We start from the raw sequence: 23,705 nt of genomic DNA on the forward strand, positions 1-23,705 counted from the left end.
GGAGGATTCTCCTGCGTGTGAGTGTCTGAGGGCCCTGCTCCTTCCTGCCACTCACCATCTGGCCTGGGGCGGGGCCTGAGGCCTCACAAGGACTGCTGGACTCTGCTGCCCGGGAGGATTCTCCTGCGTGTGAGTGTCTGAGGGCCCTGCTCCTTCCTGCCACTCACCATCTGGCCTGGGGCGGGGCCTGAGGCCTCACAAGGACTGCTGGACTCTGCTGCCCGGGAGGACTCTCCTGCATGTGAGTGTCTGAGGGCCCTGCTCCTTCCTGCCACTCACCATCTGGCCTGGGGCGGGGCCTGAGGCCTCACAAGGACTGCTGGACTCTGCTGCCCGGGAGGACTCTCCTGCGTGTGAGTGTCTGAGGGCCCTGCTCCTTCCTGCCACTCACCATCTGGCCTGGGGCGGGGCCTGAGGCCTCACAAGGACTGCTGGACTCTGCTGCCCGGGAGGATTCTCCTGCGTGTGAGTGTCTGAGGGCCCTGCTCCTTCCTGCCACTCACCATCTGGCCTGGGGCGGGGCCTGAGGCCTCACAAGGACTGCTGGACTCTGCTGCCCGGGAGGACTCTCCTGCATGTGAGTGTCTGAGGGCCCTGCTCCTTCCTGCCACTCACCATCTGGCCTGGGGCGGGGCCTGAGGCCTCACAAGGACTGCTGGACTCTGCTGCCCGGGAGGACTCTCCTGCATGTGAGTGTCTGAGGGCCCTGCTCCTTCCTGCCACTCACCATCTGGCCTGGGGCGGGGCCTGAGGCCTCACAAGGACTGCTGGACTCTGCTGCCCGGGAGGATTCTCCTGCGTGTGAGTGTCTGAGGGCCCTGCTCCTTCCTGCCACTCACCATCTGGCCTGGGGCGGGGCCTGAGGCCTCACAAGGACTGCTGGACTCTGCTGCCCGGGAGGATTCTCCTGCGTGTGAGTGTCTGAGGGCCCTGCTCCTTCCTGCCACTCACCATCTGGCCTGGGGCGGGGCCTGAGGCCTCACAAGGACTGCTGGACTCTGCTGCCCGGGAGGATTCTCCTGCGTGTGAGTGTCTGAGGGCCCTGCTCCTTCCTGCCACTCACCATCTGGCCTGGGGCGGGGCCTGAGGCCTCACAAGGACTGCTGGACTCTGCTGCCCGGGAGGACTCTCCTGCATGTGAGTGTCTGAGGGCCCTGCTCCTTCCTGCCACTCACCATCTGGCCTGGGGCGGGGCCTGAGGCCTCACAAGGACTGCTGGACTCTGCTGCCCGGGAGGATTCTCCTGCGTGTGAGTGTCTGAGGGCCCTGCTCCTTCCTGCCACTCACCATCTGGCCTGGGGCGGGGCCTGAGGCCTCACAAGGACTGCTGGACTCTGCTGCCCGGGAGGACTCTCCTGCATGTGAGTGTCTGAGGGCCCTGCTCCTTCCTGCCACTCACCATCTGGCCTGGGGCGGGGCCTGAGGCCTCACAAGGACTGCTGGACTCTGCTGCCCGGGAGGATTCTCCTGCGTGTGAGTGTCTGAGGGCCCTGCTCCTTCCTGCCACTCACCATCTGGCCTGGGGCGGGGCCTGAGGCCTCACAAGGACTGCTGGACTCTGCTGCCCGGGAGGATTCTCCTGCGTGTGAGTGTCTGAGGGCCCTGCTCCTTCCTGCCACTCACCATCTGGCCTGGGGCGGGGCCTGAGGCCTCACAAGGACTGCTGGACTCTGCTGCCCGGGAGGACTCTCCTGCATGTGAGTGTCTGAGGGCCCTGCTCCTTCCTGCCACTCACCATCTGGCCTGGGGCGGGGCCTGAGGCCTCACAAGGACTGCTGGACTCTGCTGCCCGGGAGGATTCTCCTGCGTGTGAGTGTCTGAGGGCCCTGCTCCTTCCTGCCACTCACCATCTGGCCTGGGGCGGGGCCTGAGGCCTCACAAGGACTGCTGGACTCTGCTGCCCGGGAGGATTCTCCTGCGTGTGAGTGTCTGAGGGCCCTGCTCCTTCCTGCCACTCACCATCTGGCCTGGGGCGGGGCCTGAGGCCTCACAAGGACTGCTGGACTCTGCTGCCCGGGAGGACTCTCCTGCATGTGAGTGTCTGAGGGCCCTGCTCCTTCCTGCCACTCACCATCTGGCCTGGGGCGGGGCCTGAGGCCTCACAAGGACTGCTGGACTCTGCTGCCCGGGAGGATTCTCCTGCGTGTGAGTGTCTGAGGGCCCTGCTCCTTCCTGCCACTCACCATCTGGCCTGGGGCGGGGCCTGAGGCCTCACAAGGACTGCTGGACTCTGCTGCCCGGGAGGACTCTCCTGCGTGTGAGTGTCTGAGGGCCCTGCTCCTTCCTGCCACTCACCATCTGGCCTGGGGCGGGGCCTGAGGCCTCACAAGGACTGCTGGACTCTGCTGCCCGGGAGGATTCTCCTGCGTGTGAGTGTCTGAGGGCCCTGCTCCTTCCTGCCACTCACCATCTGGCCTGGGGCGGGGCCTGAGGCCTCACAAGGACTGCTGGACTCTGCTGCCCGGGAGGACTCTCCTGCATGTGAGTGTCTGAGGGCCCTGCTCCTTCCTGCCACTCACCATCTGGCCTGGGGCGGGGCCTGAGGCCTCACAAGGACTGCTGGACTCTGCTGCCCGGGAGGATTCTCCTGCGTGTGAGTGTCTGAGGGCCCTGCTCCTTCCTGCCACTCACCATCTGGCCTGGGGCGGGGCCTGAGGCCTCACAAGGACTGCTGGACTCTGCTGCCCGGGAGGACTCTCCTGCATGTGAGTGTCTGAGGGCCCTGCTCCTTCCTGCCACTCACCATCTGGCCTGGGGCGGGGCCTGAGGCCTCACAAGGACTGCTGGACTCTGCTGCCCGGGAGGATTCTCCTGCGTGTGAGTGTCTGAGGGCCCTGCTCCTTCCTGCCACTCACCATCTGGCCTGGGGCGGGGCCTGAGGCCTCACAAGGACTGCTGGACTCTGCTGCCCGGGAGGACTCTCCTGCATGTGAGTGTCTGAGGGCCCTGCTCCTTCCTGCCACTCACCATCTGGCCTGGGGCAGGGCCTGACGGGCCTCACTGGAACACTTGCTGTTACTGCTGGAGGGGTGCAGAGTGCTTTTAAAATGTTTTAAAAGTTTTAATTTTGAATTTTTTGTATGTGGGGGGGGGGTGCGGTAGATGTTTATTGGGCCTGGGAATTTGTTTGATTTTATGTTTTTGTAATTTTTGTAATTTCTATTGTTTTTTGTTTATATTGTCTTATTTGTGGTTTTTTTTTGTTTGTTTGTTTGTTTGTTTCTTAAAGGGGTTATTTTGTTCTTAAGGGGAGGGGTCAGGGCTGCCGGGGAATGGGCCCCAGCCCATAAAATGGCTGGGATATGCTTCACAGGGGGGAATGCACTGGGACAACCGATCTCAGTGATCACGGGTAGGAGGAGGAGTTACGCTAAGACCAGACCATGTCATTACAGAGGAGGCAGGTTTAGTCGTTGTCTGAGGACTATCCCTGCCTCTGGGTCTGGTCCTGACCGGATGAATACTAGAATCAGCAAGGGATACCCACATGACCTGAAAGTGCTGCTGTGCAATGCCAGGTCAATGACTCATAAGACCACTGCCATCCATGACTTGATCATGGATGGAGGACTTGACCTGGCATGTGTAACAGAGACTTGGTTGGATGAAGCAGATGGGCCTGTCCTTGCCGCTGCTTGTCCACCAGGTTTCTCTTACGCACAGCAACCCAGGTCATGTGGGCGGGGAGGGGGGGTTGCAGTGATTTTTAGGAAGTCATTAGTTTGCACCAGGCGTCCTATTGGGAAGACCCAGTTTTCTGAGTGCATGTTCTGGAAGTTGGGCAATAGGGGCAGTACAGGATTCCTTTTGGTGTACCGACCTCCCCGCTGCACCAAGGATTCCCTGCCCGAGCTGCTTCAGGTCGTGGCGGATGTTCTCCTGGAGACACCTAGCTTGGTCGTCCTAGGGGATTTTAACATCCATGCCGACACGACCTTACAAGGGGCCGCTCGGGACTTCGTGGAAAGCATGGCCTCCATGGGGCTGTCCCTGAATAAGTGTGGCCCAACCCATAGCCGCGGACATGCCTTGGACCTGGTGTTTACCTCTACGGATGTTGGTGATCTGACACTAAGTAAAAGCGAAACGAAAGAAGTGCCATGGTCAGATCACTTCCTGGTGCAACTGGACTTCTCCGCGACCCATCCCCTCTGCAGGGAGGTGGGACCGATTCGGATGGTCCGCCCCCGCCACTTAATGGATCCAAATGGTTTCCAGAGAGTGGTTGGGGATGCTTTATCCCATGTTGATGGCCTTTCAGCCGATTCCCTGGTGGCCCGCTGGAATGTGGAGTTAACCAGGGCTATTGACTGTTTGGCTCCGAAGCGCCCTCTCCGATTGCATGAAGCCCGGAGAGCCCCGTGGTTTTCCACGGATCTGAGGGCAATGAAACAATCGTTGAGACGGCTAGAGCGCCGGTGGCGGATAACTCATTCTGAATCTGACCGGACACGGGTTAGAGCTCAACGTCGAGCCTACCAAGTGGCGATAGCGACGGCGAAGAAGACTTTCTTCACCGCCTCTATTGCATCTGCAGAAAACAGCAGCAGGAGACTCTTTCAGGTGGTTCGCAATTTAGCGGAACCACCTGTAACATCGGGGCCCAGTACGGGCCACATGTTCTCCTGCAATGATTTTGCAAATTTTTTTGCAGATAAAATCGCTCAGATTCGGGAAGAAGTAGACTCCACCGTGGGAGCAGGGCCGGGGCGGGAGAGTGCTAGAGTCCTGTCTGGTCAAGTTGTGTGGGATCAATTTCAATCTGTTACCTCCGAGGATGTGGACAGGCTGCTTGGACGAGTGAAGCCAACCACCTGTCTCCTGGATCCTTGCCCATCCTGGCTTATAAAAGCTAGCCGGGAAGGACTGGGCGATGGGCTTCGTGGGGTGGTGAATGCTTCCCTCCGTGAGGGAGCCTTCCCAGACCCGCTGAAAGAGGCGGTTATTAAACCGCTTCTTAAAAAACCATCTTTAGATGCGGCCACAATGGCCAATTATCGCCCAGTCTCAAACCTCCCATTCTTGGGCAAGGTGATTGAGCGAGTGGTTGCTGAACAACTCCAGGCACGCCTGGAAGAAGCGGACCATTTGGATCCCTTCCAGTCGGGATTCAGGCCTCATCATGGGACTGAAACTGCCTTGGTCGCACTGGTTGATGATCTCCGGCGGGCTAGGGACAAAGGTGAGAGCTGTTTCCTAGTTCTGCTGGATCTCTCAGCGGCGTTTGATACCATCGACCATGACATCCTTCTGGACCGTCTTGAGGGGCTGGGAGCTGGGGGCACTGTCATACAGTGGTTCCGCTCCTTCCTCCTGGGCCGTGTTCAGAAAGTGGTGGTGGGGGATGAGTGTTCAGACCCCTGGCCGCTCACTTGTGGGGTGCCTCAGGGTTCTGTCCTCTCCCCCATGCTTTTCAACATCTACATGCAGCCGCTGGGAGAGATCATCAGGAGGTTTGGGCTGGGTGTTCATCAGTATGCAGATGATACCCAGCTCTACCTCTCTTTTAAATCAGAACCAGTGAAGGCGGTAAAGGTCCTGTGTGAGTGTCTGGAGGCGGTTGGAGGATGGATGGTGGCTAACAGATTGAGGTTGAATCCTGACAAGACAGAAGTACTGTTTTTGGGGGACAGGAGGCGGGCAGGTGTGGAGGATTCCCTGGTCCTGAATGGGGTAACTGTGCCCCTGAAGGACCAGGTGCGCAGCCTGGGAGTCATTTTGGACTCACAGCTGTCCATGGAGGCACAGGTCAAATCTGTATCCAGGGCAGCTGTTTACCAGCTCCATCTGGTACGTAGGCTGAGACCCTATCTGCCTGCGGACTGTCTCGCCAGAGTGGTACATGCTCTGGTTATCTCCCGCTTGGACTACTGCAATGCGCTCTACGTGGGGCTACCTTTGAAGGTGACCCGGAAACTACAACTAATACAGAATGCGGCAGCTAGACTGGTGACTGGGAGCGGCCGCCGAGACCATATAACACCGGTCTTGAAAGACCTACATTGGCTCCCAGTACGTTTCCGAGCACAATTCAAAGTGTTGGTGCTGACCTTTAAAGCCCTAAATGGCCTCGGTCCAGTATATCTGAAGGAGCGTCTCCTCCCCCATCGTTCTGCCCGGACACTGAGGTCCAGCTCCGAGGGCCTTCTGGCGGTTCCCTCACTGCGAGAGGCCAAGTTGCAGGGAACCAGGCAGAGGGCCTTCTCGGTGGTGGCGCCCGCCCTGTGGAATGCCCTCCCATCGGATGTCAAGGCGATGGACAACTACCTGACATTCAGAAGACATCTGAAGGCAGCCCTGTTCAGGGAAGTTTTTAATATGTGACATTTTAGTGTATTTTTTATCTCTGTTGGAAGCCGCCCAGAGTGGCTGGGGAAACCCAGCCAGATGGGCGGGGTACAAATAATAAATTATTATTATTATTATTATTAAAGCGCGTACACACACAACCAAATACTTCTGTATGGAAATATTATTTTTTTCAATCAGGAGAGAGATAAACCTCTAGAGAGACCAGTGGAAACCGGCACATACACAAATATATCTACCTGAATGGAAATAGTTTTCATTCATTGTACCGAGAGCCCTCTGGCTACAAAGGCAGTGGTGACAAACTAGCTTGTTTGTAGAGATATAGCTATCAGTAAACTCATTTGGGAAGAATGGGGAGTATTTAACAAATACTACTGCTAATAATATGCTGTAGTGAGAGTTAATGCAAATGATGGTTAAGAGGCTGCGTTTTAGGGCTCAGAAGTCCCCCGCTCAACACTCATTTCTAAGAACTTATAAACAGCACTGCTGGATCAGACCAAAGCCCCATCGACTCCATCATTCTGCCTTCACTGCAACCAACCAGATGCTGTGAGGACAGGAAGCCTGTGAACAGGGCCTGAGCACAACAGCAACCCTCCCCTTCTGCAGTTCTCAGCAACCCTTAATCAGAAGCATGGTGCCTCCAACAGCGGTGGCAGAACATGGAGATCAAGGGTAGTAGCCTTATCCTCCTGGGAACCATTCAATTGTTTTTCAAAGCCATCCAAGTCAAGGGCCACCCCTGCCTCCTGTGGCAGTGAGTTCCACAGTTTAACTGGGTGCTTTCTGCCCTCCAACCTTCTGCTTCATTCGATGGCCACAAGTTCTAGCCTAATGAGAGAGGGAGGAAAGAGGTTCTCTATCCACTTCCCATCCATACTTTTTTGTACACTTCTGCCATGTCGCCTCTAACTTGTCTTTTCTCGAAGGACATAAGAAGATCCCCGCAGGATCCCCGAATTTTGACTTTGTCCCCAATCTTCTTTCCCACACCAGCCGTCCAGACGTCTGTGGGAGTCCCACAAACAGGGCATGGGGGGTGAACCCTGCCCTGCTGCTATTCCCCAGTAAGGGCTATGCAGTGTATTGCTGCCTCTGCTCAGTAGGCAATGTTACATTTCTTATTCCCTTCCTCGAAGGAACTCAGGCTGCTGCACAAAGTCCTGTTCCCACCCAGCTCCATTTTGTCCTCATGGCAACCCTGTGAGGTAGGTCAGATCTGAGAGATAGCGAGCGGCCCAAGGACTCCGTGAGCTTCCTGGATTATCCACCTGGTTCTCCCCAGTCCAAGCAAAACTAACTACTACAGCACATTCAAGAAGCCATTGTGTTTATCCTCAGCCCTCCATCTCTAATTACAGTGGGACCTCTGGTTAAGAACTTAATTCATTCTGGAGGTCCGTTCTTAACCTGAAACTGTTCTTAACCTGAGGTACCACTTTAGCTAATGGGGCCTCCCGCTGCTGCTGCTGCTGCGCAATTTCTGTTCTCATTCTGAAGCAAAGTTCTTAACCTGAGGTACTATTTCTGGGTTAGGGTTCTGTAACCTGAAGCGTCTGTAACCTGAGGTACCACTGTATAGGGACAATAATAATGACCCACTGTGCAGAACTGTTGTGAAAACGCAATGTAAGTGAGGTGCTAAAAGCACTCATAAAATCACCAGATGAATGCTGTATATTATCCTATATTTTAATAACAAATGCATGTAGAGGGCCAATTATTAGGCAGCCTAGATGGCACCATCCATGCACATCAAGGGGGTATCAGCAGGCTGGGGAGAGAACCCCAAGGTGTGCAGTAGTACAAAACCCCTAAGGGGTGGGGGCCAAGACCCTCATTGAAGTCTGAGTATGCCCAGTGACTAGAGCATGCTGGCTGACAGCTGGGTGGAAAGCGGAAAACCATCTTGAGTGAGAAATGGAATGGAACATCCCGAACGTAGGTATGGTAGAGCACTCTACCCTGCAACTTTATTTTGTATTTTTATTTTCTGCAAGTCCCGTTGCATACTAAAAAGAGATCCCGAAGAACCCATTCCTGGGGCCATTTTGGGCTCAGTTCTCACACAGAAAGGCCATATATGCATTTTTGCATTTAATATCAGGTTATCATTTTATAGGTTGCAGTACCAAGTTGACGTGTTGCATACATAACCTTTGCTTGACACAGCAGCTTCAGCTGACTTCAGCTCTGTTAAAACAAAACTAAACAGAAAAACCCAGCAGTTTGATATAAATCTAAGTATCCAGAATCAAGGAATTTGGTTGGATTCACTCAATCTGTCAGGGATTTGGAGCCACTGAGTCTGCTAGGTCCTGCTGCAAATCTGACTTGCTTGAGTAAGTTTTTTATTACCTGTGATTCACAAAAGGTTGAGTAACTTGTGAACCTCGTTGGTGCAATGTTGTGGGACATGTAAGTATCGAAGGAATGTTTAATATTTACTTCGTTTTCTGTCTGCTGCCCGAGTCCAGTTTCCGTGTGATAACAAAGTCACTGTCTAGATACCTGTCTGAGCCTTTATCCCTTTAACAGGAGAGAGACACTGGGAGGCTTTGAGTCAGGCAGCCTGGTGACCCTCAATCATGATATGAGCATGTGTCACCTTCTGACAAAGCTGAGTGATGAATGAGTGGGAAGGGTTGAGCTGATAGCTGGAGATACGATGGAAGAATCACAGAATTATGTGGAAACACCAAATTGAGCTGACTTTAGCAAGACAAAAATGAGCCCCTGTGGTTAACTGTCTACGTGGTCGTCGTTTCCCACTCATCTCATTCAGCTGGAAGAAATATCTACCACTATGCATCAATTTATCCAGATTCAGTGTATGTAATCTTGTCAAGTCTCCTTTTGCAGGGAAATCGTATAATTACCTCTGCAGATTTTCACATTATGAATCATGCCATAAAATCCACCGTGAATTAAAAAACTAAGAAATGGGGCTTTTAGCGTTATCAGCCCAGTCCTCTGGAACACCCTGCCACTAGAGATTCCATGGGCACTTTTCTGTGCCAACTTTTAAAGGCCTGCTGAAAATTCTTCTATTCCACCAGGCCTGTGTGTGCAATTAAGAGTGCATCTCCCACAATGGCCTAATGATGTTTGTTTTTAGTTTCTTTTTCCTTTAAACTTGTTTTTAACTTGTGATTTTATTGTCTGGTTTTATGCAAACCGCCATAAACCGCTGTGATATATTTTTATGATACATCAGTATACAAATATTGTTATAAATGATAAATAAATAACCATGGTAACTAAAACTGACACATTTGGATCCTTTGAGGGTTTGGTTATTTATGAATGTTTAAGGGATACAATGTTCACCTCTCTGCAGTCATGTGGGTCACATTGTTGTCATCATGAAAACAGGCTTTCTAAACTACCCCCAGTTTTGATTTGATTGCTAGAGTCTGCTGTACCCTGATTAATACCCCCATATAACATTTCTGCAAATTCCTAAAATTGAAAGAACACTTTGCCAATAGCAGCAATTAAAACATGCAGTGCCGTGATACAACTCCTCTCTCAATATCATACTACCAGATACTACATCACTTTCTATGCCCCTGGAGTTAATCAGTGTCTAGTATTTACCAGGAGATTAAGCAGCCTCCAAATTTCACATAGACGAAAGCAACTTCTATAACAACTAAGCAGCCAATTTTCATTTGAAATTTGATTGCTAGATCTTTTCTGAATGCATACAGAGTTGTGGCCATTTTTACAAGAAAGCAAAATTTGACTACAGCAAAAGAGGGTGGAGGAGGGCAGGGACGGAATAAGACAATTGAAAGCATTGGCTCACAGCTCTCCCCACATGTAGCAACCTATTCTGCTTCTTCGAACCATCAGAGCCAATTTTTCTCCAACTTCACGAGGAAAACCCCACAAACCGAAAAGTTAGAAACTCCCCCCCCCACACACACACATACAGCATCAAAAATCAGGAACTCACATGGAAAGACCTGATAGGTTTCTCCTGCAACAGGCTCCGCTGATCATCCCCGGAATGCAGGGATTAGAGAATGGTGCTTTGCCGGCTGACAGCCTCGGAGGGAGCAGCTGAAGGAATGAGCAGGGTGTGGAAGGAGGGAGCAAAAATATTCCTCTTGCCTTCAGGCAGCCAGAGAAGATATTGGCTGCTTTCGCTCCCTCCCCTGTCAGCTAACTGCTCTGGAACGACCCTTTGGTGTATTATATGTTGTGCCCTGTTCTACTGACTCTCTAGCCCGAATCCTCCAACCACTTAGTCCCATCTGCACTGGGATCACGTGATCCCAAGCTGCCCCCACCCCCAGCACTACCTTTACTGCATTCTCTCTAATAGAGCCCCATTTGCAAAGCTCAGGCCTTTGCAAACACTGGAAAGGATCCTACAGGTTTCTCCCAGCTGCTCCGCTGTGATGTCACCGGTAAGCAGATACCGGTCTGCTGCATAGAGGTTTCTTCGGTTTGGGTTTGCCTGCAGCCAGCACTGAGCTGCTGGGACGTGAAACACAATGCAAAGGTGTTTGTTTACTTGCAAATGCCCTGTTTGCAGCAGGAGCCGCGTTCCAGGTAAGCCAGCATGTGTGTTAACAGCAGGGCTTCAGGTCAAAAGCCTGTCTGAACAGCAAACACGCAGAAGCACAAGGCCCAGGGCATCTTAAATACATTTTTTTTTCTTGTGAAAGGAGCTTTTGTGGGACACAGAATACTTCACCAGATGTATAAGATACTTTTTTCAGTTATGCATGGTTATAGATTGAATTAGGGATAAGAAAATCTGTCAATTTCAGTTTCTCCTTTTCCAGTCTCAAGTTCATTTTTCCACATTTCTGTAGCAGTTTGCAGGGGGGTTTTCTTCTTCTTTTTTATAATCATGGAAATTCACCAGTAAATGTCTGCTAATATTTTGCATGCAATTTTGCCAAATTTTATGTTGCACCAAGGCAATAGTTATGTCAAGGCAAGCATTTTGTTTTGCCACACACAGCAATGCTCCCTTCTCCACCCTCTGGGTTCTCCCAACCCCTCACAGAGCTGATTTTGGGGGCAAGGGAGCCTGTGAGGGGTGGACAGAGGAAGGGGAAAGCCCTGTTGCACAAACTTAAGTCCTTGCACTGGGCTTCCATGGACGGGACTTATTAGTTTGGTGGTTCCCAATTGGTGGTCCAGGGATGCGGGTGGCGCTGTGGGTTAAATCACAGAGCTTAGGACTTGCCGATCAGAAGGTTGGCAGTTCGAATCCCCGCGACGGGGTGAGCTCCCGTTAGTCGGTCCCAGCTCCTGCCAACCTAGCAGTTCGAAAGCACGTCAAAGTGCAAGTAGATAAATAGGTACCGCTCCGGCGGGAAGGTAAACGGCATTTCCGTGCTCTGCTCTGGTTCGTCAGAAGCAGCTTAGTCATGCTGGCCACATGACCCGGAAGCTGTACGCCGGCTCCCTCAGCCAATAAAGCGAGATGAGTGCTGCAACCCCAGAGTTGGCCACGACTGGACCTAATGGTCAGGGGTCCCTTTACCTTTGAATTGGTGGTCCACAGACCCCAAGGAGTCTGTAACCTACACAGGGGGCCTGTGGCACAATTCACACAACAACAAAAAACTACCATAGACATACCAAATTTTCAAAAGTAGGAGGTTTATGGCTTGGCTTTGGAAATACAAGGGGTGTTCAGGATTTGGCTAATTGGAAACCTCTGCATTTCAGTTGAATCCCACCCAGTTTTAGGGAACATTCCCAAGCCTCCTTGAAGATGCTGAGGGCTGAAATTGGCACCTTCTGCATGCAAAGAAGATTCTCTACTCCTGCTATGCCCCTTCTGTAAGTGTCAGGAATACTTTTCTAGCTCTGATTTTGATCTGAACTGCAGAAGAATTTAGAATAAACGGCCTCGGTCCAGTATACCTGAAGGAGTGTCTCCACCCCCATCGTTCTGCCTGGACACTGAAATCCAACGCCAATGACCTTCTGGCAGTTCCCTTGCTGCGAGAAGCCAAGTTACAGGGTACCAGGCAGAGGGCCTTCTCAGTAGTGGTGGAACGCCCTGTGGAACGCCCTCTCATCAGATGTCAAAGACTATCTGATGTTTAGAAGACATCTGAAGGCAGCCCTGTTTAGGGAAGTTTTTAATGACTGATGTTTTAATGTATTTTTAATCTTTGTTGAAAGCTGCCCAGAGTGGCTGTGGAAACCCAGCCAGAAGGGTGGGGTATAAATAATAAATTATTATTATTATTAGAATTTGAAAGCTCATCATTCATGTGAGACTGATTTTACAAGCCCAAAGGTTCACATCTGAGCACCTCTTTGTTGGCATGTCCAGTTCAACCCTCTATGGAAATGAGGATTTTCCAGGAGCTAAGTTACAACTTAAATATAGTTTTGCCCCAAGGGAACTTGACATAGTTCTTTACGGTGAGATGCAGAACTTACATATGTACATCATTTCATTTGTCTGCTGCCTTGCTGTAGTTCAAAACATGCTCAAGGCAGCTTACAACATGAAACAAAAATCACATAATTACAAACATAACAAAAGTAGTCATAAACAATGAAATATCAAAGAGTACACAATCAAATTGAATAATTTCTACATAGATCATAATAAGATCTAAAATATATTTTTTAAAACAGCAACAACTGCCCAGCAACAAAATCCACTAAATACCCCAGCCCCAGAAACTGTTAATCAACTTCAGTTTTTGTAGCTGGAGTCAGTCCAGGCCCCACCCTCCCAGGTCTGGGGGAAATGACCTGCAAGGTGAAGAGCAGGTCTTCCAGGAATTGCAGCCAATGTGGTCTCTTGAACTCAGAGCCTTGTCCTGTTTGAGGGAATGGCCCCTTTTGCCTTTCTAAGGAAGCTATTGGGTTGGGTATGTCCCACCAGTGTCATTAAGAGTCGGCACACTCAGCAAATTATCTGCAATAGTAGTTAAGCAACATAATTTCAGGCCACAGTACAGTGGTACCTCGGGTTACATACGCTTCAGGTTACAGACTCCGCTAACCCAGAAATACTGCTTCAGGTTAAGAACTTTGCTTCAGGATGAGAACAGAAATCGTGCTCCGGCAGCGCGGCAGCAGCGGGAGGCCCCATTAGCTAAAGTGGTGCTTCAGGTTAAGAACAGTTTCAGGTTAAGTACGGCCCTCCAGAACGAATTAAGTACTTAACCCGAGGTACCACTGTATGAAATACGGCAGAGACTTTGTCTTGATTTCATACACATGCAAGCTGTGTTTCCTCTTTTAAAATGAAATGAGAACTCTTTCTGCATGTATTAGTAGGCAGCATGAATGTCCACCCAACAAATGTTTGGCAGCGTCAAAGGTGGCAGAACCAATCACCTTCCAAAAGGGGAGGGCGGGCCTAGATTTAATCTCCTGGCTTTACCTTCAGCAGTAAGGGGCAGCTGATAGCATCAAGCATCTGTTTCGCACTGTATATGAAGCCTCGCTCCAGAGATGGGAACTGTGCCAATAACCCTGGTATTACATGGAGGAATTCAGGAAAGGGAATAGCATAAAAGCCTCACCTTTTTTTGCATGCGCAACTCAAAGTCTAAACAGGGGGATCTGAGTACCAGCCGCTCTTTCTGGATCAGGACAAGATTTTCACACTGAATATTGCTAAATGGCTTTAATTTATTTTTAAAACCTGAAAGTTGGCTCATGTAAAAGGGAAACTTTTGCTTTCATTGTCATTTATTTGTACATCTGTAGCACCATTTCTCCTTCAACAATTTCTCCAAATGAACTCTGGTACATGTGTTTAACGACATTTCACGTCTGAATTCGAACTCAGTCCTCACATGCTTTCACAGGGTCTGTTGGAGAGGAAAAGATGCAAAGTGCCAGGAATCTCAAATATCGTAGCTTACTAGATAAACGTGTTGTTTTTAAAGAAAAAGTTGTTATTTTCACCTCCAGGTAAACATGGTATTTATCCTCCGTTGAACTTTACACTGAAGATGGAAGGGGGAAATAGATACAAATACAACTGCCTTATTTCAGAGATGCCAGCTTCTCCAACAAACACACAAACTCCAGCCATGTACCACTTCTCAGAAAACAGCCTTATCTGCCAAAGGCTCCACAAAGCTATTGGCGCTGTGCAGGAAAAAGAAATGTGTTTGTTGTTAAAAATCCAGCATAATGACATTAACATCTGCTCATTGTTTAAATAATATTATTAACTCTTCACTACCTGGGAAAGTCAAGATTGTCACAACTTTTTGTTGCTGTTGCAGAATACACAGGAACTCTGCCTTTATAACATACATTGCTAACCCAGCCTTCTGTATTGAGTCCCATTCAAATGCTTTCTTTTTTAAGAGAGCTTTCTTTAGCCTTTTAATTCTGGGTATTGCAAGGAGCGGCAGATTCTTATCTGGCTAATTAAACAGGGAATAGGCAGCAGGAGCAGCAGCAAGGGAAAGCACCTGCATATTCAAAGCAATTGGAAGCAATTTGAGGTTCAGTGGCAATTACAATCCAATTTCAATCCCATTTAATTTGTGAGCTAAACTGCATGCTATATGGGAGATCTCTGAATAGAACACCAGAGTTTTCTTTTTTTAAGGAAATATTGCTATGGAGAGCTGATCAGCGAAAGAGCAAAAACAAAACAAAACCTTGTTGTTCTTTGTGGAGGGAGGGAAATAGAACTACAGTGGTACCTCGGGTTAAGTACTTAATTCGTTCTGGAGGTCTGTTCTTAACCTGAAACTGTTCTTAACCTGAAGCATCGCTTTAGCTAATGGAGCCTCCTGCTGCCGCTGCGCCGCCGGAGCACAATTTCTGTTCTCATCCTGAAGCAAAGTTCTTAACCTGAGGTACTATTTCTGGGTTAGCAGAGTCTGTAACCTGACGCGTATGTAATCTGAAGTGTATGTAACCCGAGGTACCTCTGTACATGCTACTGACCAGCCTTGCCTGGTATAGAAGCCGAATAGTAAGGTTGGAAGGGACCCCTAGAGCAATCTAGTCCAATCCCCTGCAAGGCATAGAAGGCATAGATGGTAGAGGCACAGACAACAGAGAATTCTTGGCAGGCAAATAAGCAGATTGATAGAAGCAGGGGCAGATCTCTCCATTCCTCATATGTCATTTAGTTACCATGCTGGCTCTGAGGAAGGGAAACCCTTTGTTCCACAGACAGCACAGAAACACAGAAGACTGGCTTTCTCCCTCCTCAACAAGACTGATCAGTCGAGGGCAATGTTTTCACTAGAGGTTAGTAGCCTGTATGTCTATGCTAGATTGGGGGGGGGGGGTCCTGGAAAGGATGACTACATAAGTATCTCCATGCTTGTATTCCATATCAACCACCCTGGTCTCTTGGGGTATCTAAAGGAGGTCTGCTCCATGTCCTTTCAGTGTATAAAGGGAAATCGGCCAAAAGTATGGGACAGGGCTTTTTTAGTGCTGGCCCCAATTCCATTAAAAGATTGCCCTGTGGAAGCCCATAACAAGGAAGTAGGCTTCCTTGTTCCCTGCCTTCCACCAGCAGATCAAAAATGGATGCGTCTCCTTTAGTGGAGATATATCAGTGCAGCTTGGCCACTGTTTTAAAACATAAAGTTGAAGCCATCAAGCAAAAAAGTCACAGCCCATGAGCTTTGATTACTGCCTTGGAACAGATTACCAGGTTTTTACTTATGGTTGCTGCTTTTATTGGTTCATATTCTCCATCTTAAGATTGTTGCTGAATAGTATTAACTTCCTGTATACAGCTTTGGGTGGTTTTATTGGGAAAGTGACTTATAAATGTTGAATGCAACTAAAATCTGAAGGGCAAAGTGGAATTTAATCCGAAGTACAGGCTTTCGCTCAGTTACTGGTACACAATGTTTAGGACATTAACGGTTGTTAAACACCTGAAGAAATATCTAGATAGGTTTCACGTGAACAGTCTATGTACCTGTTATTATAATTTTTTTTTAATCTTCTCTGTATCGTTCCAATTTTAGTATATGTGCTGCTGAAGCGAGCACATTTTTTTTTTTTTTAAACTCTCCCTTCTTCCAAAACATAATAGCCTCATAGAACATAATGGAGCCCTGTTCTATCAGAACAGCATTCCACTAGAGAGTTCAGAAAATGGAGTTTTCCATATTTTTTGCCTTCTGGCAGCTCTCCTTTATAAGAAAGGAGTAGCAAGATATCATATCGGCTCCCTCTCTCACTGCAAACTGAAACTTGATTAGAAAACCACATTTCCTAGGACCAACTTCCATGTCGGCAGTCCACAAAGTGATGCAAAATCCAGCAACAAAGGAACGTAATATTTTATAAATCTGTGATAGAAAGGAAGACTATTTCCATCCAAGTGTTTCCTTGAGTTGTTTTTACTGCTGTACCGTTGGTGGTGGGGTACATTATACAAAGCCTAGAACAATGATCTCCTTGTCATGTCTGGCGGTAAGTTAATTTAGAGGCCTTCCAACAATGTACTATAGAGCCACACTCCTTTACAGAGCTATATCAATACAGCATAGAGATACTGGTTTTAAAATCATTAAGTGGAAGCCGTTGGGTGAAATCAAAGCTTATTACAATGAGCGGCCACCTGAAGCATCCCTCAAGAAATACTGTAGCTTACATGTCCAGATCCCATGTGGTGGACAGGATGGGGAACCGGTGGCCCTCCAGATGTTGTGGAACTAATAATAATAATAATAATAATAATAATAATAATAATAATAATAATTTATTTATACCCCACCCACTCTGGGCAGCTTTCAACAAAATACAGTGGTACCTCGGGTTACATACGCTTCAGGTTACATACGCTTCAGGTTACAGACTCCGCTAACCCAGAAATAGTGCTTCAGGTTAAGAACTTTGCTTCAGGATGAGAACAGAAATCGTGTGGCGGCAGCGGGAGGCCCCAGTAGCTAAAGTGGTGCTTCAGGTTAAGAACAGTTTCAGGTTAAGAACGGACCTCCGGAACGAATTAAGTACTTAACCTGAGGTACCACTGTATTAAAATACAGTAATGCATCAAACATTAAAAGCTTCCCTAAACAGGGCTGCCTTCAGATGTCTTCTAAAAGTCTGGTGGTAGTTCTCTTCGATATCTGGTGGGAGGGCGTTCCACAGGGCGGGTGCCACTACCGAGAAGGCCCTCTGCCTGGTTCCCTGTAACTTGGCTTCATTATTTCATTATTCCTGGCCATGCTAGCTAGGGCTGATAGAAGCCGAGTTTGTTATGGATGCTATTAGAAAACCCCAACACCACTCCCAGAACTACAATTCCCAGAGTGGTTTAACAGTCAACCCCTCTTCACATGAAACTCTGGGAACTGTAGCTCTGGGAGGGGAATAGGGATTGCCTAACAACCCTCAGCACCGTCAGTGGCGTAGCGTGGGGGTGCAGGGGGGGCCGGCCACACCGGGCGCAACATCTGGGGGTTAGGGTTAGGGATAGGGTTAGGGGGCGCAAATCCAGGGTTAGGGGGCGCAAATTACTTGCCTTGCCCCAGGTGCTGACAACCCACGCTACGCCACTGAGCACCGTTAACAAAACACAACCTCCCATAATTCTTTGGGGAAGCTATCACTGTTTGAAGTGGCATTACAACACTATAGATGTATGGTTGAACAGGACCCAGCTGCTTGGCTTCTCAGTCTATGACACCAGGAAACAGCAGGAGGAGGGGCAGGAAGAGCTGCCTGCATAACGCTGGTTCCATATGGATACCGCGTCATATCTACTCCTGTATTAGGTTTGAGCATGGTTTTATTCCGAGGGTCTTTTCTAATCTTTGACAGCTTCTCAGGGCTACAGTGATATAGCAATGCTTCCTTGATGCAGCCTGGATAGCTCAGTTGGTTGCATAGTGCTGATGATGTCCGGTGTTGCAGGATCAATCCCTGTATGGGGCAGCTGCATATTCCTGCATGGCAGGGGGTTGGAACAGATTATCCTCAGGGCCCCTTCCAGCCTTATGATTCTATGATTTCCTTAAGTATTCAAAATAAGCAAATCAATAGTATCTTCAGGATGGGGCCAGAATCTGCCTTGAAATACAGTCATACCTCGGGTTACAGACGCTTTGGGTTGTGCATTTTCGGGTTGCGCACCATGCCGAACCTGGAAGTACCAGAACAAGTTACTTCCAGGTTTCGGTGCTTGCGCATGCGCAGAAGCACTAAATTGCACTTTGCACATGCACAGAAGCGGCAAATTGCGACCCTCGCATGCACAGATGCAGCGCTGCAGGTTGCGAACGTGCCTCCCGCAACCCGAGCGTCCACTGTATATTTTTTTCCGTGGAGCTTCCAGACTGCCACAGTTTGCACAAATCTCTCCCATGTTTGGGTACAGGTATATTTTTATTATTCTTTCAACTGATTAGTCACTTGTTCCCTAAAGGATCTCCAAGTGGCTTACGTAAACATTCAGCGGCGTAGCGTGGGTTGTCAGCACCCGGGGCAAGGCAAGTAATTTGCGCCCCCTAACTCCTAACCTGCCGCCGCTGCCAGCTTCTTCTTGCTGCTGCCTGGGCTGGTCGGGTGTGGTTCTCTCCCGCGCTCAGCGCTGCGCTGGGCGGCCGCTGCACTGTCCCTCCCCCAGATAGTCCCTCCCTCCCTCGCTCTCTCTCCGCTCCGCACCGCAACGCACGCCTGGCACCCTCCCCCTCCACAGTGAGCGGCAACCCGGCAGCTCGGATCGGATTCGCACAGCCAGCACTGCAGTGAGAGAGAGTGAGTGAGCCAGGTAGGGGCAGAGAGCTGCGAGTGCGAGCGCGCCCCCCCCCCAATGTTGCGCCCGGCCCCCCCTGCACCCCCCACGCTATGCCACTGTAAACATCTGTTTATTTATTACTACATTTCTATTGTACCTTTCCTCCAAGGAGCTCAAGGTGGGATACATGGTTCCCCACCCTCTCCCTTTTACCCTCACAACAACCCTGTGGGGTAGGTTAGGTTGAGGGATGAGGGATAGTGGCTGGCCCAAGGTCACCCAGTGAACTTGATGGCTGAGCAGGGATTTGAACTGCAGCCTCAAGGTCCTGGGCCCAACACTCTTCACCACCACCGCACACCGACTCTCAACACAAATACATTTCCCTTTGTGCAGTAAGAATGTACCTTCTTATCGCACAAAGGAAGTGGATACACTGCAATAAAAAAGCAATAGCTAAGCAGAGCCCTTGCACAATAAATCCACTCAAGAAGAAGAAAAAGACTTTATGCAATAAGAAAAGTGAAAGAAAACTCCGGCCAAGAGTGCACAATATTGAGAGAGAAGTAATATGACCTCCATGCAATTTTTGTGAAAGCAAATCAGGGCAATTGGTGCTTCGATATAGACTTCACCTGGAAGCAGACAGTGTTAGGTCATACTGGCAAGCCTTTATTTTTATTTTTTTACAAGTGGCATCTATGTGACAAAGCTCCCTGCCAACAGACCTGTGTACTGTTTTGTTTTTATTTTTTAAAAAAGCTTTCTCTCTTAGGTTATTTTTAGCTGCTGTGGCATTTTGAATCCTTTGGCAGCTGGATTTTTTTAAGTGCTTTTGCTGCTGCTGTCTATTATGGGAACAATCCAGTCCAAATTAAGCACTTTTAAAGTTCAAATGCTTCTCACTGAGAGAAATTTAAAATAACGTTTAACTCTGTCAGTGAAATTAATGGGACTTAAAAAGTGTTTGACTTGGCTGGATTGTGTCTAATGTCGTGCTTCACATTAGTGTTATTTTGATAGGAATTTTATCTTCAGTTTGCATTTTACACTATCACTCACACTAAATGCACTGTAGGAAAAAAGCAGTTTGCCATATTCATATTCAAACAAATAAAAAACAAAACGGCAGTCATGATGCAATCGCACTTGTCTAGTTGCACCCTCAGACTGGAAGCAGACACTGTGGCAGATACATGGTGGTCTTGAAGACAACAGCCCCAACTCTGACTCTCCTCCCTCTAATGCCTTGTGTTTCAAAATGTGCAATATGACACTCCACTGCACCGCATGCACGTCCAGACATCACAACACATACATAAAAGCCTAGCATGGTATAGTGACTAGAGCAGCTTTCTCCAACCTATTGCCCTCCATAGGTTATTGGGCTACAACTCCCATTACCCTTGACCATTGGACATGCTGGCTGGGGCTCATGCAAGTTACAGTTCAAAGGAGGAAGGAAGGGAGGACAAGGGTGTCGGGTTCAAATCTCTGTTCAGTAATGAAGCTCCGTGGGTGATCTTGGGCCAGCTGCTCTCTCTGAGCCTAGCTTACTTAACAGAGTTGATAAAATGGGTTGGGGAAGAGAATTGTGTGCACTATGTTGAGGATGGGGCGAAAATTCAACTCAGCTTGCATTCAAAGGCAAATTTACTGAATTCATCTTTTCTTACACAACACACAAATTGAAACACTGCCATCCTTCAAAATTCACCCTTCTACAAATTTTGCAATGTTGTCCTCCAGCAAAGTAATGTATACAAAAATGGGTATACAGTGGTACCCTGGTTATCAAACATAATCCGTTCCGGAAGACCGTTCGAGTTCCGAAACATTCTAAAACCGAAAACTCAAAACGGAAGCCTCAAAATGGAAACCTCAGTACAGAAGCCGCCTGGCATGTTCGGCTTCCGAGGCTTGTTCAAAAACCGAAGCATTTACTTCCAGGTTTACGGCGTTCGAAAACCGAAACGTTCGTCACCAGAGACGTTCAAAAACCGAGGTACCACTGTACTAGAGTAAAGTGTGCAGATAAATACATATGATAGTGAAAGTAACATCCCAAATGTCTTATATCCTGGGAAAATGCTTTGCATAAATGTTCGTATTAGGAAAGATTGCATACAAAAATGTGTATGTTAGGAGAAATTTGCACCAAAATGCTGATAAATGTCAATGCATCCTTTAAAAATATAGTAATAATAAATTGCAAATGGATGTGGAAATGAGGAGTGTACCTGGCTTGAGAGCAGTACATGTGAAAAGGATCTAGGAGTCTTGGTTGACCACAAACTTGACATGAGCCAACAGTGTGACGCGGCAGCTAAAAAAGCCAATGCAATTCTGGGCTGCATCAATAGGAGTATAGCATCTAGATCAAGGGAAGTAATAGTGCCACTGTATTCTGCTCTGGTCAGACCTCACCTGGAGTACTGTGTCCAGTTCTGGGCACCACAGTTCAAGAAGGACACTGACAAACTGGAACGTGTTCAGAGGAGGGCAACCAAAATGGTCAAAGGCCTGGAAACGATGCCTTATGAGGAACGGCTAAGGGAGCTGGGCATGTTTAGCCTGGAGAAAAGGAGGTTAAGGGGTGATATGATAGCCATGTTCAAATATATAAAAGGATGTCACATAGAGGAGGGAGAAAGGTTGTTTTCTGCTGCTCCAGAGAAGCAGACACGGAGCAATGGATCCAAACTACAAGAAAGAAGATTCCACCTAAACATTAGGAAGAACTTCCTGACAGTAAGAGCTGTTTGACAGTGGAATTTGCTGCCAAGGAGTGTGGTGGAGTCTCCTTCTTTGGAGGTCTTTAAGCAGAGGCTTGACAACCATATGTCAGGAGTGCTCTGATGGTGTTTCCTGCTTGGCAGGGGGTTGGACTCGATGGCCCTTGTGGTCTCTTCCAACTCTATGATTCTATGAGAATTAAAGAGAAACTGAAACCAGCGGTTCCACCCACCTCCATAGCCAGGCGCATCATCACTCCAGTGAAAGTAAAATAGCGGCAAGTTGACATATTTGCCCAACCTTGCACTGCACTGACCTTCTTGGGAGGGATAAAAATGAAATTGATAAATTTTGCATTGCTTGATGTTACCAAGGAGAGAAGAATGAGACACAGGACTGCTGTTCTTGGCAACAGCCTTCATGCATCTGCCCTAACGTCTAGTTCCAGCCTCATTAACCAGGTCAGGATCAACTCTGCCAACCTAAGTACATATGAAACAGATCTGCACAGAGAGCTCCAGCATAAATACCACAGTCTGTTTGGGTGGATACATTTGTCTGTTTTTCTTAAGATGTTCCCACACACCAAAAATATACCAATTTTACACAGAGGGGAAAGGATTCTGGTGTCTGAGTTTTATCAGAGAAACAGAAATGTCCTTTGTTTCTGACAACATGTTGCTTCTATAAAGACATTTTGATAACATGATTGTTATTAAATGATAAAAAATGAGCCCACTCTTCATGGAGTGGAATGAATTGCCAAGTCAATTTTGCACCCTTTGCAAAACTCCTAAGGTTTGCTAGTTCTGCTACTTGAATATAGGTAGTCAGTGCTTTTTTTTCTAAAAAAATGTTTAGGGGTACTCTCATTTTCCTACTCATATTGAAATACTGCTCCTCAATGAGGCCAAACTTTGATTCACACAATGTTTAGGGGTATGCATACCCCTGCGTCCCCCCAGAAAAAGCACTATACTGTACGTAGTCACTTTGCCTTAACAGGTAGAACAAAAACGCTCCTTCTTAAAATATCCTTAACATAACAGCTGGAGACCTTAGGTTTGGAGATGAATGGTAAAATTAAAGTGCTTGGAAATAAACTGTGTTGTTGTTTAAATTTGTATATCTCCCTTCATCCACAGACCTCACAACTTGAAATTCCAGATGAACAACACAAAATACATAACAAAAACAGGGACAATGCAAACCAGTACCCCCTCCCACAAATACATTTAAAAGGGTATAGGATGTTAACTAGCCCTCTCTCTTGCCTTGTACACAAGGGTGAAACAGACTAGATGCTGTAGGAAAAGTCAAACAAAGAAAGACAAGCTAGCTACTCTCTACCTGCCACAATATTATGACTAGAATGCGTGCAAAATTTTCTGTGGTGCATATGGGATTGCATAGCAGATGCAAGGAGAGTCCCTCAGCTGCCTGTTCAAGGTGAAGAATGTTCCTTAAGCACAAACAGTATGGAAACTACTGTACAGTACTAGGCAGTGGAATGATCATTGCAGAACCTTCTAGAATCACCAGCCCTGCCCACTCAATATCCAGCCACTATTTTGTCAATGGAATGTCAATAAGCACCTAAGGCTTCAGTCTCAACCCCACTTCTCTTGAAGTAAGCCCCTCTGAATTCAGAGCTTGCAGGGCAGCAGCTGAAGAAGGAGCAAAAGGGGTTTTCTTGTGTGTGTGTTTCTTTGTGGCTGATTAGCTGCTCTCCCTGTGCAAAGGTCAGAGGGGGCAGGGTTTCTGTTGAGGCAGGTGATTAGCTGTGGGAGGAGCTTATCAGAGCTTGCAGGGCAGCGGCACAGCGCACACTTTGATCCATCTTTTAGATTTAGGGGAGCTAGTCTCAAACGTTTGTTGGGGGAGACCTAGGTTTTTTTGGGGGTAGTTATTTGCCCTGTCTTCACGCTTTTTATGATGGAGGACTGCTGTAGCCACCCCCAACGAAACGTTCTCA

General features: G+C 48.4%; 1 protein-coding gene across 7 annotated transcripts in view; it reads right to left on the reverse strand.

Annotated features, from left to right (window-relative positions):
- Positions 1–23,705, reverse strand: part of CALD1 (caldesmon 1) — a 190,384-nt gene that overhangs the window by 43,475 nt on the left and 123,204 nt on the right. The window contains exon 1 of one of the 7 annotated variants that reach the window (XM_081879745.1): positions 10,277–10,572. The exons of the other annotated variants lie outside the window; for them this stretch is intronic. Within the exon in view, the coding sequence (XP_081735871.1) occupies positions 10,277–10,323 (47 nt within the window). The 5' untranslated portion in view covers positions 10,324–10,572. Of the gene's footprint in view, positions 1–10,276; positions 10,573–23,705 lie in introns of those variants that run through there. 7 annotated transcript variants of the gene reach the window in all.

The sequence above is a fragment of the Podarcis erhardii genome, assembly GCF_964252035.2.
Source record: "Podarcis erhardii genome assembly, chromosome: 10".
Lineage (NCBI taxonomy): Eukaryota > Metazoa > Chordata > Lepidosauria > Squamata > Lacertidae > Podarcis > Podarcis erhardii.